This window comes from Limulus polyphemus, unplaced genomic scaffold (genome assembly GCF_000517525.1).
Source record: "Limulus polyphemus unplaced genomic scaffold, Limulus_polyphemus-2.1.2 Scaffold551, whole genome shotgun sequence".
Taxonomy (NCBI): domain Eukaryota; kingdom Metazoa; phylum Arthropoda; class Merostomata; order Xiphosura; family Limulidae; genus Limulus; species Limulus polyphemus.
The window spans coordinates 294,011-311,144 of NW_013666161.1; the positions used below are offsets into that span (position 1 = coordinate 294,011).

General features: G+C 31.1%; 1 protein-coding gene across 5 annotated transcripts in view; it reads right to left on the reverse strand.

Annotated features, from left to right (window-relative positions):
- Positions 1-1,456: 1,456 nt before the first annotated feature.
- LOC106459043 (putative fatty acyl-CoA reductase CG5065) overlaps positions 1,457-17,134 on the reverse strand; it is a 122,958-nt gene continuing 107,280 nt past the window's right edge. For 4 of the 5 annotated variants that reach the window (XM_013918617.2, XM_013918618.2, XM_022385420.1 and 1 more), the window contains 10 exons: positions 15,390-15,462; positions 14,127-14,233; positions 12,928-13,105; positions 12,464-12,508; positions 10,427-10,545; positions 9,097-9,336; positions 6,905-6,919; positions 4,040-4,169; positions 3,470-3,597; positions 1,457-2,696 (listed from right to left, as the gene is read on the reverse strand). In XM_013918617.2, coding sequence (XP_013774071.1) covers positions 2,543-2,696; positions 3,470-3,597; positions 4,040-4,169; positions 6,905-6,919; positions 9,097-9,336; positions 10,427-10,545; positions 12,464-12,508; positions 12,928-13,105; positions 14,127-14,233; positions 15,390-15,462 — 1,189 coding nt within the window. In that variant the 3' untranslated portion in view covers positions 1,457-2,542. The remainder of the gene's footprint in view (positions 2,697-3,469; positions 3,598-4,039; positions 4,170-6,904; positions 6,920-9,096; positions 9,337-10,426; positions 10,546-12,463; positions 12,509-12,927; positions 13,106-14,126; positions 14,234-15,389; positions 15,463-17,134) is intronic. The other variant, XM_013918619.2, reaches the window with a different exon arrangement.

Consider the following 17,134-nt stretch of genomic DNA (forward strand, 5'->3'; position numbering starts at 1 on the left):
ATTCCAAGCTTTAACTTGTTGTTAAACAAATGTTTAAACAACTCTAATTATTCAATGAATTATTTATTTTACAGCACACAATTTCTATTTATTCTCTAATATTCAATTCACTTTGAGTATCAGGTTCATTTAAAATTGTTTTATGCCATTATATTAAATTACCTGTTTTGACAGTGTTCAGCAAGAGGAGAAATGAGCAACTTTTGTGTTACATACATAACCTTTATGTTCATTAAGATATTTCAAATTATGTTTTTTTGTTGCATTCACACCTACTTTGATATATACCTTTTTTATTTTTAGTACTAAGAAATATTGTTTTAATTTTATTAAATGGTTTTAAAATAGGAATAAAATTGTTTCTGAATACACTGGTGATTTGGCTAGTTATACCTTGTATATATGGTAATATTACTATACTATTAATTTTATTATAGACACCGTTTAATCTAGTACATTGCTCGATAAAAATTGAACTGTGCTTTTTTTTTTATTCCATGTTCAATGATGTCAACATAATAACCTCTGTTGTTAGCAATGTTTTTTATATACTTCAATTTGTTTTTCAAAATTAGAAGAACCAGGACAAATTTTAAATACTCTGTCTACATAAGTATAAAAAAAGCTGCTAGTTTTTTGAGAAAGTAGGTGACGTGATCTTCCATGTGGCAGCATGGAGACTGAATATGGTTTCTGATAAACAGTTGTGGAAATAGTTCCATTATTATTTCCTTTAACAACTACATCTAAAAAAAAGTAAATAATTATCTTGTTCAATCTCATGTGAACTCAATAGATTTAGAAGGATCAACATTGTTTAGATAATGAGCTTTATTGTGCATTTTAAATATTGATCTTATTTTTAATTTTGTAATTTATTGCACACATTGCTGTAATTGAATCTTCAATACAAAATATTAGAAATTTCTATGTTTTTGCTACTTTTTTTTCACAAATTCCAGGTTTTAATTCATATGTGGAAGTGAGTGTGCATCTAATTTTTCAAAGTTGTAACTAACTCAAGTTCTGGTGATGAAACAAGCCACTACACTGGTATTGTAACCTGCTAGTGGTTACAGATTGGTTGTATAGCACTCGTTTGATACTTTTAAACAGATAAAATGTCAGAACTTTAAGGCTTTATTTGACTAGTGTTGGGAGTATATAAAAGTTGAATGTACCAGCTCTGTTGGAAAGCATAATTTGTATTTATTAAAATATATATATTTAAGTTAATAAGCTACACGATCAACACACAAGTTATAGTTTACTTGTATAAAAAAAATAAACTGCCAAGCAAAAATTAATCAATGCTAGGGAATATAACTGTTATAATGTAAATTGTTCTGTAAGGTTAACCAGCTACGGGCATGATCTTGTATAAAGACATGTCTTAAAATTTATTATACTTTCTATGTAGTTGTTGATATTGTTTAGTATAATAGGTGGAACAGGCTTGAAACATTGCTACGTATTTATTATTTTGAAAAGGCTATACATAAACATAAAACACTTCACAGGGAACTTTTAACTAGAGACAAAATTTAATATAAATCAGTGTTAAAGTACACTAATTCCAGAAACAACAACAGCATTAAAGAAAGGTGTTTCTTATTTAGCTTAAGGTCTGAAATATGTTCAAATTCTAATTAAAATGCTGTATTTACTATACATTTATATAGACAGAATATTTCTCTTATTCAAACAAATCAGTTCATTTTTCCCATAATTTTACAAATTTAAAAAGATTATAATTTTTATTTGTGAAAACAAAATTCAACCATAAATAAACAGAAATGAGGTAAAATAAATGTAAATCTTTGGTAAATATGATAAAATCATTTGCCAAGTGCTATAGGGAAATAACTGCTAGAAACCACTTTCTAAAATCTTATAAGGAAGAGTTATTTTAGACTAATTAATTCCATAAAATCCTTCCCAGATGTTAAAATGATCCTAAATTAATTAAAAACTATAACGAAAAAAAAATTATAATAGGCCGACAGTCTCTTCAATTAAAACAATCTTTTTTTACTTGTGATAATATTAATCAATATTAATATTGGTTTGAAAAACGTTATTAGAATCCAGTACCAGCTTAGAATGATAACTTTGCCCTTACGCACCAACTTGGATCCATAACTTAAATATTCATGGATCATATTCTGTTAAACGGTCTAAAACAGAACTTAATTAGGTTGTTGTTTATTTGCTAAACATCTAATATTGTTTAATTTATTCCCCAAAAAAAAGATGCATGCACGAATATCAAAACATTCATATTGTAATGAAATTGTCACAAGATTTAATTACAGAGAAAAGCAAATTATATATATATATCTATAAATATTACATGTGACACATAAGAATAACCATTTTTATCCTACTTCTATGAGAGAAACTGTCTACACCTCGTTGGTTCCCATTACTGAAGTTTGCTTTTTATAAATAAAAAGCAATAAGTAAAGGTGCTCTCTTCTAAGTCTTGCTTCACCTGTAAGATCCAAAAATTTCTCTCTCTTTGCATTTGGTAGAACCTTCCCTAGGTCAAAGAGACTGGAATTAGCCTGTAACATCGCATTGCAATGGACAGAATAAACCACCATAGACGTCTGGCAGAGGCAAATCGCACCATTAGAAGCCTCCAGAATCCCAGGAGGAAGATAAGATTTGCCAGCTGACTGTATAGATACAACCTGTGAATGATGCACAGTAGCACTTAACAGGGGCACACAGTAAGTCACAATTACTGCCTACAACTCTTAATATTGGTAGATTCTGTGCAGTTTTTATAGCCAATACCTATTGAGTGTTCTGCAGCAGAAACACAAGAAATACTCTTCAAAATAAAATTGAGTTTTAAACAGACATAGGAAAGTTTTGTTGAAAATTTATATTAATATGTTTTACTTAATTGTACTTAAAATTTTAGGAACTTAGCAACAGAAATTATTTACTAAAGATGTTTTGTGATTCAGTTAATCTTCATTTATGATAAAAATCATGTATACTAATGTCTAAAAGTGTGATACATAAACACAAGTGCAGTAATCTGGTCATTGTAATTTTGTTTTAAATAACTTAAAACTAAGCTTGCAAGTAAAATGTTGATTTTCTCAATAACTAGACTTACTAAGTAAAATGATGAACATTCACACTACATATACAATTGTTACATACAAAGTTTCAATCTTTTAGATTGAATTAAAATTGTAAAATATCGTCATCAAATGTTTGCTTGTGAAGAGAGATGTTCAATTGTTTAATTTTCATTATATTTAATACCTGCCACTATAAAATATTTCATGATTATTTAATTTTGTCTTTGTTACTTCTACTATTATGTTAGATATACTAAATGTGAAAAAGTTTAATAACATATAAGAACACAATCTTCAATCATTCAAGTTATGGTCACTAAAATAGTTATAATTTGTTGTCAAAACAAGCGATCATGTGCAAATCTTACCTTTTAAGATTTCGTCTAGCAGCTGGAAGTGTGGATGGGTCCTCCTTTAAAAGGAATTTTCTGGATCCCAGAACATAATCTTCAAAATATTTTGGCCAGTCAAGACTTTTGATGGAAAAGTCAAAAATCTAATAACAAAATTAAGTTTATACACATTACCAGCCCAAAGATATCTCTTAAAGAACACTGTTGATGAGAACACAACCAAGAGCTGACTTATGAGAAGTGAGTATATACATTTTCTAGCTTATCAAGTTTATTTAAGTACAATCTATTACTTAAAAATTAAGATCCTAATAACTTAATTCACTTCTATTACCTCTATTATTACATTAAGCTATATTTCATGCCACGTGCTTTGATATTCAATCAACATTAAAAATTTTCTTAATCTCAGTGTTTCAATTTGAAGGTTTTTGAAATAACAAACAATGTGATTTTATATATAAATTAAGACTTTTTTTTTTCTGCTCAAAAGTGTCCCATTTTATAATATTTTGTAATAACTTTGTTGATGACAATAAATTGTATTTTGCTCATTCTAAGTACTTAATGCAAAATTCAACTCACCTCTCTGTCCTTTCCGACTAGTTGTTTGTATAAAGTCTGAACATTGCTACTATGGAATGTCCACTCGTGAGTTGTAAAGTACTCTAAGCAGTTTACAGCTCGGTTGAGACGAGAATACAGTTGTACCATTCTAAAACAGAGCCCAAGATTTTTTTCACTGATGAAAAAAAGCTATTTTTGATTACATCTGTAATTTCTAAAAAGTATAACTGGGAGAGAAACAACTGCAGGTTTGGGAATTTTGAAAGGAATATAATGCATTCATTTTAGTAAAAGAAAACTAGTAGAAACATATTCTCCACTAAATTGAGTATCTGCTCTTCTGACTGGAAAGATGAACAGCTTCAAAGTTTAGTGTATAAAAAGAAACGTTATACTAGACAGACTTTTCAGGCTCAAGTTATATGTCATGTTTCATAATATGATACATCCTAACATAGATTTAGGTGTGTTATGACAGGTGTCACAGCTTGTAATGGAAGTTTCATAGTCTAAAGTGAGCTAAATTATTTTACTTCAGATAGACAAACATCATTTCAACACATAAATCATTGATTTAAATGTTAATAATGTCTGCTACTAAATAATTTAATTGAAATTGGTTCAACCAGTTCCTCACAACAACTTGTGATGCCAGATAAACAGATAAAATTATCTATATAAATAGCATTCACCTCACAATTTCACTTATGCACTTCTTATGTTCTGTACAGTGTAACAAACACTGAAAATTTTCATCAGTTATAACCAATACTGACAAACAACTCTTGGCTTTCATTAATGAATGATATGACTAGTGTTATTTTACTGATATTCTTCTCTAGTCTATGCATGCAACATAAATGTCAGCCTCAATTACTGAACTATAAAAACTAATGATTACTTCTTTGTATGGAGAAAGCAAGACATAGTGATCCAACCTCTCAATAATATTCTATGCTTTAGCAGCACAAACTTATTCATGTGTTTGGGATCTGAACCAAAGCTTCAAGGACATGCCGGTTTAATTTCCTCAGTCGTGTGCTTGGAGGTTTGGTCTAGGTTTAAAGGGCACGTTAACCCAACCTTTTGAGTAAAGTGTTTAGTGGCTTAGTCAAGGCTTCAAAGACATGTTGATTCAATTTCCTCGGTCATGTGCTTAGAGGTTTAGTCTAGGTTTAAAAGGCATATTAATCCAATCCTTTCAGTCACATGGTAATACAATCTCTTCTATAATGTCTTTATTAGCGAAGTTGATGCTTGAGACAGGTACAATTCCAACTTCCTCTCTTGTGTGTTTAATGGCTTAGCTTAGACTTCAAAGGTTTTATTAATCCAAACTCTTTAGTTGTGTTTCACGTGTAATATTTATTTGATGTGTTTTACTAAAACAGTTACTTCTTACCTGTAGTTTTAAAGACAGATATATTGTCAAATATCGTTATATTCTTATCTAATCTTTTATTTTTCTTCTTCCAACAGAAGAATATACATGTTAACACATTTAAAGCAATAGATGTAAGTTATAAATTACCTTTAAGCATTTACAGCTCCATATGGAAGTAATTTATAGCTTTATAAATACAGAACTCTAAACTTAAGAAGAATATACATGTTAACACATTTAAAGCAATAGATGTAAGTTATAAATTACCTTTAAGCATTTACAGCTCCATATGGAAGTAATTTATAGCTTTATAAATACAGAACTCTAAACTTAAGAAGAATAAACTTAAGAAGAATATACATGTTAACACATTTAAAGCAATAGATGTAAGTTATAAATTACCTTTAAGCATTTACAGCTCCATATGGAAGTAATTTATAGCTTTATAAATACAGAACTCTAAACTTAAGAAGAATATACATGTTAACACATTTAAAGCAATAGATGTAAGTTATAAATTACCTTTAAGCATTTACAACTCCATATGGAAGTAATTTATAGCTTTATAAATACAGAACTCTAAACTTAAGCTCGATATTATTTCATACGTTTGAAAAATCATTACCACAGTAATGTGTATGTGTGTGTGTATATATATGTATATATATGTATTTACATACACGCATGGGTGACTTTCAAATGTTCCAATTCAAGAATTCAAAATAAGTTCCATATGATTTCACACAGTGTTAAACTTCAGTTTCATAAGACTTCACATCACAATAATAATATGATTACTGAACTGAAAGAAATAGTAGCAAACTGTATTTAGTATCATTAGAAACAGAATTTAGTGCTTTATAATATAACCAAAATCTGCTTACTGCTCTGCACTACCAGAGGCTGGCATTTTTCACCATGCCCATGAGCCATTAAATATACGTGATTTCAAAACATTTCTTTCATTTTGGTTAGTACTGCATGATATCAATATGTCATCACTCTGAGATTTCCTAAATTGTGAACAAAAATTACTTGTATAGTGTAACATATCTTCAAGTTAAAATGATTATCTCACACAAATTAATGACATTACGAGTAAATATTTTGTAATTTGTGAGATTTGACAGCATTCCAGTTCTTCATGGCTATTAAACTGTTTTTACTCACCAACAAAGGTTTTGCAAAAAGGCACTATAACAGTTTAAACAGTAATATGAAAAAAAAACAACTAAACAGTGTATCAAGTCAAGTTGTTGTCACAGAAAAGACAGGGAACCAAATAATGAAATACAACACAACTTACACATACTCTCATATATATGGCAATTAACTCATAAAAAAACACAAAAGGAAAAAAAAAGTATATGTAGGAAAACATTCATTTCAGCTCCTTATTTCAACCAAGCAGGCCATGCTGTCCTGTGCTAAATTAATATCCAATTATGATGCTAATGAGTAATGAGAATTTTATGAACAAAAAATGGTTTAAGACATACCTTTCTAGTCCAGGGCTGCAGTGGTTAGGAAATAATGAGCACACATTATAAACAAGTTGAAGAAAACGTGTAAACCCTACAACCCAGAGAGCATTCTAACACACAAAGAATGTTTCCCCAACATCACTGTTTAACAAAAGAGTTATCAAGAAGGAAAAACAATTAATGTAAATATTCCAACATCACTTAATTAGAGAAGAGAGAGAGAGAGAATGTTGCACTAATATGAGTGAGTAAATAGTTTTAATATTTAATCAAACACAGATATAATTAAACAAACGAGACATTTTTTTAGTCTTCCTGAATCATTGTAAGTGAATGGATACTAACAATTAACTGGACCACAGAAAGATTTAAGGATTAGTAAAGGGGATATAGTTTGTACTTTAATCAGCATATCAAGTTTCTAAAGTTATAATTCTTGATATATTGAAACAACATTTGTACACAAAGTTAGTGTTAACAAATAGACTTTGTTAGCTTTAAATTTATTATAATTTTCTTAAAGTTAAACCTCGCATATTACAACTGAATCCTGACAGAAAATTGCAAGGAAGAGTGTTTCTTCACTAAATATCTTAACAAAGATTTTTGTCAAAGATCACTTATTATCATTGTACACCAGAGTATCAGAGATTCATTTTATAACCAAAAGGCTACTTTCTATATAAAAGCTAATCACAGATTAAAAATCATATTCAATGCCTTGGTTTCCTATATTGTTTTGTACAGTTTTTGAGACAACTTCTTCATTACCTCACTGCAAAATTAAAAATTACTTGTGAATTTTAATGATGTTGAAATTTCAATAAATGTTATTTCACCTAATCTAAACCAAATAAATATTTCACAAAAAAGTAACTAACTAGGTATGCCACAATCTTTAAAATGTGATATTTAAAGTTTTCTAACTTAATTTATTAAAAGAAATCACATTACTTAGTATTCTATTAAGTCCTTGTTATATTAATTAAGATGCTCAATTATTTGAAACAAGCTTTTCAGATTTGGATGCAGAGAACAGGTAGTGTTTAACACACATGACTAGAGAGTATGATCAACAGAAACACAGCATTAATAAACAAATTTGAATTGACTTAGAGTGGTGCCATAGTAAGGACTGGAAACAAAGGATAAACGATACAGACTGTTATTGAATATTCCTGATAACACCTACAATCATCTACATTCATACAGGTTTATCTAACATGGACATAGACCATAGAAAATGTCAGTTTGTCAAATAGAAGAGCATTTTTCAAGGACAACTTCTACTGTGAAAAGTCAATTTTTCAATCATAGTGCTTCAACAACCTCAGTTATGTATTATCAAAAACTAACTACTATTATGCTTATAAAGTCATTGTTTGCCAACTTATTATATTAGCATTATATGCTTCTTTATTTAAGCACTAACTATTATAAACAATATGTTTTGGTACACCTAATGTTAACCCTAGAACACCAGTGTGGGGTCACTATGACCACATACTACTTGGTGTTAATGACTGAAAATGTAATGCTGGCATTCCAGGGTTAATGAAATTACATTACACTAGCTTACAATTTTACTATAATTTCACAATTGTAAATTATTTTACAAAACACAGTGTTTCCATAATAAAAACTGACTTCCTATTTGGAGTTCAAGTAACTTATTAATACTTAGTTTTGTGAAGAAAATACTAAGTTCTTTGAGGATTTACCTAAAAATAAAAAGGTATTGTAAAGTTTATTCATAAAAATAACATAATTTATTCAAAATGAGGTCTTTGAAAAATCAAAGAGTAAATTTCATCAATAATTCAAGTAAATTATCTAATGACGGACAAGTAAAAGTACGGTTGCTTTGATAAAACCTTCACCTTTCAAAACAACTAATTTAATTTGTTTATTATGACATAATGGTAATTTTAATAATTATAATGCATATTAGGTTATTTTAACATGATCAAAATGTTTTTTTTTCTCATTAAGACCTTAATTCCAATTAGTTTGGGGTTGACTGGTATTTTTTGCAAGCCAAGAATTTTTACACCCAGTGGGCAGCCATATAGGACAAGCATGTTTGGTGATAGGCATTTGAACTTGCAGCCCTCAGATTGTGAGTCGAGCATCCTAACTACCAGGCTCATGATCAAAGTGTAAAACTTAGAAACTAAATATATCATAATTACGCAGTTTTGGCTCACCTTGGTTTCCGGCCCATAAGTCGGGCAACAAAGTCAAGCAGATGAGCTGGAATTAAATGGTGAATAAAGACATGTATCTGGTTCCAAACACGGTTACTCTTGAAACTTCCACCAGGATATCGCAACACTTCCCTACTTGGGTGTGTATATACTAAGGGAAAAACAATGGATTCCACTTCTCCCCATGATAAACGATTCTGAGAACCAGATGTACAGTTGTAAACCACAATGTTGTTTGGTCTGCAAGAAAGAAATAGAATAATGTTTAGAGTTGGTATAACATTTCTGAAGGTAGAATACAAGCACTATTATAAAATCCCTAACTTCCTCAATGTGTACTTATATATACCAGAATGCAAACGTTCCAGTAAAAGGCTCTTAAGTTGGCATAAAAGGATATTCTGCTAAAGGTTTGGTTTCTCAAATCAAAAATCTAATTTAGTACATGTAATCAAATTAAGCCCAACATTTAAACTAGTCTCATATATCTTGTACAAAGAAATAAGACTAAAATTGAAAATCAAATAAAAAATAATGAAAATAATATACATCTTTGTGTGGAAAGGACTTGGTTGATAAAAGTATCCAACTTCCTGGCTTAATTAATTAATTAATTATAATATTTATATTGGAAATTACAGAAAATGAGGCAGTAAAGGAAATGACTAGTGAAGATGTGTTCTGGGGTTGATTATTTTGAGAAATACACAGTTTGGTCACCAGGAGTTTTAAATTTAAAGAATAAAAATGTAAAAATATGCTTCTCTATGTTTTATTAAATATATATTTGAAAATGTCTGTTTATGTTAAACATGTTGTTATGTGTTCTATTATTAGATGGATTTTTCCAAAAGATTTTGTGAAAATAATGTGAAGTCCAGTCCATGTAATGATAATTAATTATTTCTTCTCTAACCTGTGCTACAGCCTACATTTTCTTTTTACACAAGTTGTAGGCCTGAGTTCACACAGTATCTTCACTTTCAGCATAAACTGTGATACCCACGTTACCAATGTCTGGTTTACGAATACAGAACTTACTTAAACTTTGATTGTCAAGTGGACATACCATACATATTAATATCTAAGATTGTTAAAAAATCATATTACATACAGCTAATATTAAAAATAAAGACATAACAATTTATTACAGTGATATCAAAAAACATTTCACTGCATTTAACAATAGTGTTAGCTTAAAATACACTAGAATATTACATTATTATACAGAATGACAAATATTAAAGAGATTAGAATATGTTAAAAAGCATCTTAAGTGTTTCAACAAATTATAACAGTGCTCAGTAGCATTACAAACATCTTACATTACCTATGTGTAGCTGTATACCATGCAACACAAACAATCAGTTTGATAACCACATCAACAGGTATGATGTCAGCAGTCCCACCTGGTCGACATAACATTGATCTTAAAACACCTTTTCCTGTCTGAAATTGTAATCAGATGAGAAATAAAAAGTGACAAGAAATCTAAAGCATTAAATTAGAGCAAACAAATCAAAATAGTCACATTTATCATTAAAAAAAATATAGTCTACAGTTAGCCTGTAAAGTTACCAACGTTCTACCATAAACATAATTTGGAAAAAAATGTACACTAGGGATAATACAAATAGCAGTTGTGGTTAGATATCACATTTCAGATGTCTGACTAGACTTTGATATTTTCAGATCTTATAGTAGATGTGGCCATACATATTGAAAATGTGCCACAGGCATGTCCTACCACTTCCTTATAATATAGCATTGAACTAGTTACTTTGTCATTGTTCTTTGAAACTTTATAAGGATATACACGAGGGTGTACAGTTTGGCATGAGCAAGTGGCAGTTGTATGCCCTTTGAGGGCACGTGGTGACATGAGACTGTGTTACCCCACACACGCCCATCGAGAATGTTGTTTGGATTGTGTTTGCCATTTTTGTTGTTGCTGTTGCTACTCTGACTTTCTGTGGCAGTACAACTGGTAGGGGTGATGTTTTTCTAACTATGTAATAACTATCCATATTATGACTACCATGGCTCCCACCCTTTTGCTAGAGGAAAAGCTACTATGTTTAGAATCTGGTAGAAAACATCATATGGTAAAATACCTGTTATGAATAGCTCACATGCAAGTAGTATAATGTCTTGTAACATTGTCAGATAACCACTGATAGAAATACTATATAATTATCTGATTCCATGCAAACTTAATACATAATCACATCCGGTTTAATCTGATTTGGATCAGATATTTGTCCCATCTTTACTATGCCAACAGGAAACTAATACCAACACTTTAAACCAACAAATATGATTTTCCCTCCACTAAAGAAACAAAGAAGACAGATTTTGATGAACCTTAGAAACATGAAATTATATTAGAAAAATCAAATATTCATTCTATATTAAAGAAAGCTAATGAAGTATGACTTTTTTTTTTTTATAGATATACAACATACTAAAAGGAAAAAAATATCATTTGCCTGTTACATAGAAGATTTTATACTTTGTTCAAAACCTAATAAACCTTATAGAAATGGTTAAATTTATTTAGGTGCTAACAATTATCTTCAAATTTTTGTAATCTAACCTAAATATATTTTATGCAAATAAAGTTTTTAATATTCAAAATTTAACTTGGAAACTAGCATGATCAAATTAGATTTAAAAGAATACATTACATGTCAGTTATTATGGTACCTAACACCTCATGCCAACAAAGCATGATCTATAGATTAGTGATTCTTGTTATATTATATTAAAATAAGAGAAATAATGATTTTAATAAATCTTTCTTTACTGGCCCTTAAAAAAGAATGTAATAGCTTTTCGACCATACATCTCATGTACTGCATACTGCTGCCAATGAGACCTTTTACTTAATACCAGAGCTTATCAGGTCACTTGGTATGCAACACACATAGCTTTGGTTGAAATGCTACTTGTATCAGTTATTTATAAAGTATAAATTATTATGGTATATAACACTTTACACAAGCAAAGCCTAATCTGTGGATCAATAATTTGTATGACATTACATGACAACAAAAACTGATCACAATTTTCAACAAGTATTTCTTTACTGGCCCTAAACTGGTTTCCAGAAAGGAGAATATAAAAGTATCTCACTTCTGGCAAAGAAAGACTTATTGAAAATACTATCAGTTTTATTGTGATATAATGTCACACAAGCTGCCAATTAGTAAATTGTATAATTATATAATATTCAAAAAATGGAATTTACAAAATATGGTAAGATGTTTTATATTTTGTCAATTTATTTTTAACTTTACTTATCACACCTCTTAATCTATTTTAATCTTTCAGAATGAAGGCTAAAATATCACATGTACACACTTACAGCTACGATAAGGCCAGTAGGTCCATTAAAATTGTCAACCCAGCCCTGAAAGACAGAAACTGTAGTGTATAGCTTAGATATCATCATTAGTTAGTCATTTCTATTAAAAAATCTTCAATGCAACTCAATCTTTACAAATATCATACTCTTGCAATCATAATAACAAGCATTTAAGATGCATACATATACAAAAACACATTTACATGAAACATATATACATTTATCAGAACAATCTTTCTACAAATTTAGATACTCAAACTTCGATATGACAATCCCCTTAAAACAGTTAATTAAATTTTGTTATAGGACACATTTTTTTAAACATGGTAAGTTCCCTTATATGATAATCTTTATAATACAAAAGAAAAAATAAACAAAACTCTTCCGAATATACAAGAAGATTGAGAAAGTTTTAAAAAGTGGCCAAGGTTATTAAAATGATGCTGTCTAGTTTATCAACTCACTGGGAATGGTTCCTTCCATGCTGCAGTAACAATAGAGGGTCTGACAATCGCCACAGGTAGACTGCCACATTCCTCTACAAGAAGATTTTCAGCAAGAGCTTTAGTGTATGTGTATGTATTAGGACGATCACCCAGAAGTTTTGGTGTGATTGATGCCACCATTTCTTCATCCATCCATCTAAGAGACCAAGTTAATATTTGCTGAAACATTCATAATATTTGCATATTTAATTCTGCTTTCTATTTGTAACTCAGTATCTCTGATATACACCCGAGCTAGTTATTATAAACCAAGTATTAAATTCAGAGCAGCTATTCTTTAGATATATATAAATATATATGAACAATTAAGTTAAGGCCTAAACTGTTTTCCAGTAAAAAGAATATAAAAGTATCTCACCCATTTTTCAATGCTAAACTACAGAGCCTGTGAAAATAAACAGAAAATTAAAAGTATAATCTGTTACAAGGTTACTCTTGCCCTTCATTAGCACATCCAGTTAATCATAGACTGGCTTGTGACTGTATCAAAAATCTGTAGCTTATAGGCACTAATTTCTTTAAGATTTTCTTTCATACATGCTGTTAACAACACAATAATATCAGTACACACATATGCTTATAAATGTAAACTATATAATACCGCTAGTTTAGGGAGGTAACATGTTTGGTGGTAGCACTTTAACTGTATCATTGACTCTTCAGCTACATCAGTGTTTAAAAAAACCTTTCACAAACGACTTGAATTCACTAATTAATGCCCTATTTTAAAAGTATATAAATTCAGGTGTTATTAAAAGTATTGTGAAAAATCCAGTTGATAAACTTCTGGAAGTATTTTTACACACTTGTTGGTCTGGAGAGTTATAAATGACACAGCAAAAGCATCACTACCACCACCCATATCCTTTCAAATAAAGATATAATTTATGTAGTCAGAAGTCTTTTCCAGGATTTATTACATTAATGCTCAAAGTTTCTCTATGACTGATTTTTTCATTTAACTACATGCACACATTAAGAGTGACCTGTTATTAGTACTGATAAAATAGGTCAATAGTAACTATGCCAGCTTCTGCTTAAAAAAGGGGTTGGTAATAATCATGCCAAATACTGCTCACAAAAGGAATTAAGAGTAAAACGTCAGTTTCTTGAGTTTATTCTTCCAGTATACTCTAAAATGCGCTGAAAATACTCACTCTAAAGCATCTATAACTTTTTGTGGGTTTGCTGGAGGGGGATATACTATTTCATCCACTTCATCTCTGTCGCAGTTGCAATATGCTGTGGAAACATGAATCAGTGCCTACAAAAGTAATACGTTACTGTTATTTGAAAAGTGAATAACTGGCTGTGTTCAGTGAATTAAAATTATTATAGCACAAATACACATATTGCTTGCATTCTAAGCTTTCATTTTACACTGGCAGCAAGAACTATATACCTAAAATCCAACTTAGTTCCAAGATCAGTAAACTTTAAGTATATTAACAACTTTCCTTTTGAACAACAAAGCTCATAATAAATTTAATGATATATATATAAATGGTGTTACAAAGGTACAAAATGATTTGCTAGATATCCATTAACATATAGTGCACAATAGTCTTTCCTAAGTTATTTAGTTCCATTGTTGTTAATATTTTGGGGGTGGGAAGGAGTTCATCAGGTCAGTGTTTCTCAACCTTTCCTTTGAGAGATTTAATGAAAACAAACAAAACTGACAGAATATTCATATATAAATCAAAATGTTTCTTCATTGAATTTCCATTTTAGTGGCTTGCAACAGTTTAGGGAGGCAACGACCTGGTATCGAAAAGGTAAAGAAATGCAATTCTAGGTGGTAATAATACAATTTATTTTCATCGCCTTTAAGCAGGATCTTAACCTTGGACCACTGCAAAGTAAGTGCTCAAACAACTGAGCTAAAGGGTTAAAACATTAGAAATTGCTAGTAAAGCCTTTTTGAGCAACTCAAACTACAAAATTCTTCACCTCTGACAAAAAAGGTCCATCCTTGGACTTTATCTCAGAGTTGTGAGAGGAACATTATTTCGAGTCCAGTTTTTTAGTAATCCAAGTATCTTGTATTTTCATGATTTGGAATCAAACCTGAGATGGATTAACCCACTAGCTAATCCTCGTAAGACATTTTAAAAAACTGTTTTTATTTTTGTTTTTCTTTGCTTAAAGAATAGAAAATATTATGAAAGAAAACAGTTTTTCCTTTGTTATTTCTAAACACCACCACTAATATTGTTTAACTTTACCTTATGTTGAATGATACAAGTGGTTAGGAGAACAATATTACAAATTGATAAGTCAAAAAGAAGACTTTTCTCTCATTAATAAAATTAAAAGTATGATCCATCAATCATAATCTGTTTCAAGATTACATTTGATCACACTCTCTTAACATTTCCAAAAATCTATTTTTGCAATGTCAGAAAAGTTAAACTCACCACCAAATGAGGCATCTTGTGACAGAGTTCTACAAGTCTACGTGTGCCTAAAATATTCATCTCTACTGAACGCCTGAAAAAATACAACATTGAAGTTTGCAAGGTCTAATATCAAATATATGAACTTCTTAATTCAAACTATACCATTATTTAATGTTGAATATAATTAATTTTAGGAAATTATAAGTATAAATGATTAACAAAACCAAAGAAGACACTATTTACACAAACAAAAGGTTGACATTTATGGTTTTACTGACTAAGATTTAGCCAACTTTAAAAGTGGAGTGGAGACCAATTTTTCTTTCAAAGTCTTGAAAGAATGCTGGCAAGAAACTGTCCATTCAAACTTCTTTGCTCCACTACATGATTTGACTAAAAAAGGCCGCTATAGTTGCAAAGTCCTTCACAAACTTCTGGTAATAGGTATAGAGTCCCAAGAAACTTCTTAACTCTCCTACATTGTCTGGTGTTGGCCAGTCACGCACTGCTTTCACCTTGTCAGGATCAGTTCGCACACCATGCTCACTTAAATCTCACTAAGTGAAGCACCTCTTTCTGGAACAAGTGGCATTTATTGGGATGGAGTTTGAGGTATGCTGCTTTCAAACGCTTGAATACTTCCTCTAACCGGGACATTTCCTCATCAAAAGTTGTTGCAAATACAATGACATCGTCCAGGTACACTAGGGCTATCCTCTATTGTAGGCCTTCCAATACTCTTTCCATCAGCCTTTCAAATGTTGCTGGAACATTACTAAGCCCGAATGGCATCACTCAGGATTGCCAGAGACCTTGGTAATAACTAAATGCTGTCTTGGGTCTATCGGTCGGAAACTTCGGTTGGCCAGTGGATCTGTTAACAGGACGCCACCTTATGAAGAGTTGCCTGAGAATGTGTCAGAGTTTGTGAAAGTGTTATCGGAAAGGATGGATGATATTCACCATCAAGAGCGTTCAAACTTGAAAACGTCTGCTGATTCGATGAAGTTAACTTATGATAAGAGATCTACTGAAATTAGCTTTGTACCAGGAGACAAGGTATGGTTATATAATCCCAGGAAGACCAAAGGGAAGTCTCCTAAGTTGTCTTCTCCATGGGAAGGCCCATATGACATAGTGGATCGTCTCTCAGACGTGACTTTCCGAATTAAATGTGGTCGGCGAGGTAAGCCAAAAGTGGTGCATGCCAACAGGCTTTGGCGTTATCACGGTCAAGGACATTTCAGTTGGGACGAAGTGAGCAACAGAACAAATGACGCTGCTGAAGACGTGTCACCTGAAAAAGCCACTGTCGAAGAAGAAACTCAAAGCAAACTAAAAGCAAGTATTTTGCGCCCTGCTTGGGAGAAGGTGCGGACGATGCTGGCATTCTTCAGTCGCTGAGGGATTTGCTCCGTGTCCCATATACTCTGGAATAGTTCAGTCAATTTCCGAATGAGAGCGTGTCCCCGCATTTAAACACTTCCGTCGGAATACCGTCCGATCCTGGAGCTTTCCCGCTTGACGTGCAGTGGATTGCTCCTTTCACTTCCTCTTCCGTTATAGGACGCGCGCGATTCTCATTGATATCTATTTGAGGTAGGCGGTCAATGGCATACTGGATTAGGTTTCCATCAAGTAAAAATGGCTGAAGCAAAACATCAACTTTGCTGGAGAGTATCCAGTGGTTTCATGCTCTGCTGTCCTATAGGCCATCAACAATGGAGGGAGTAAGACATCCCAGTCATCTTGGTGGCTATTAC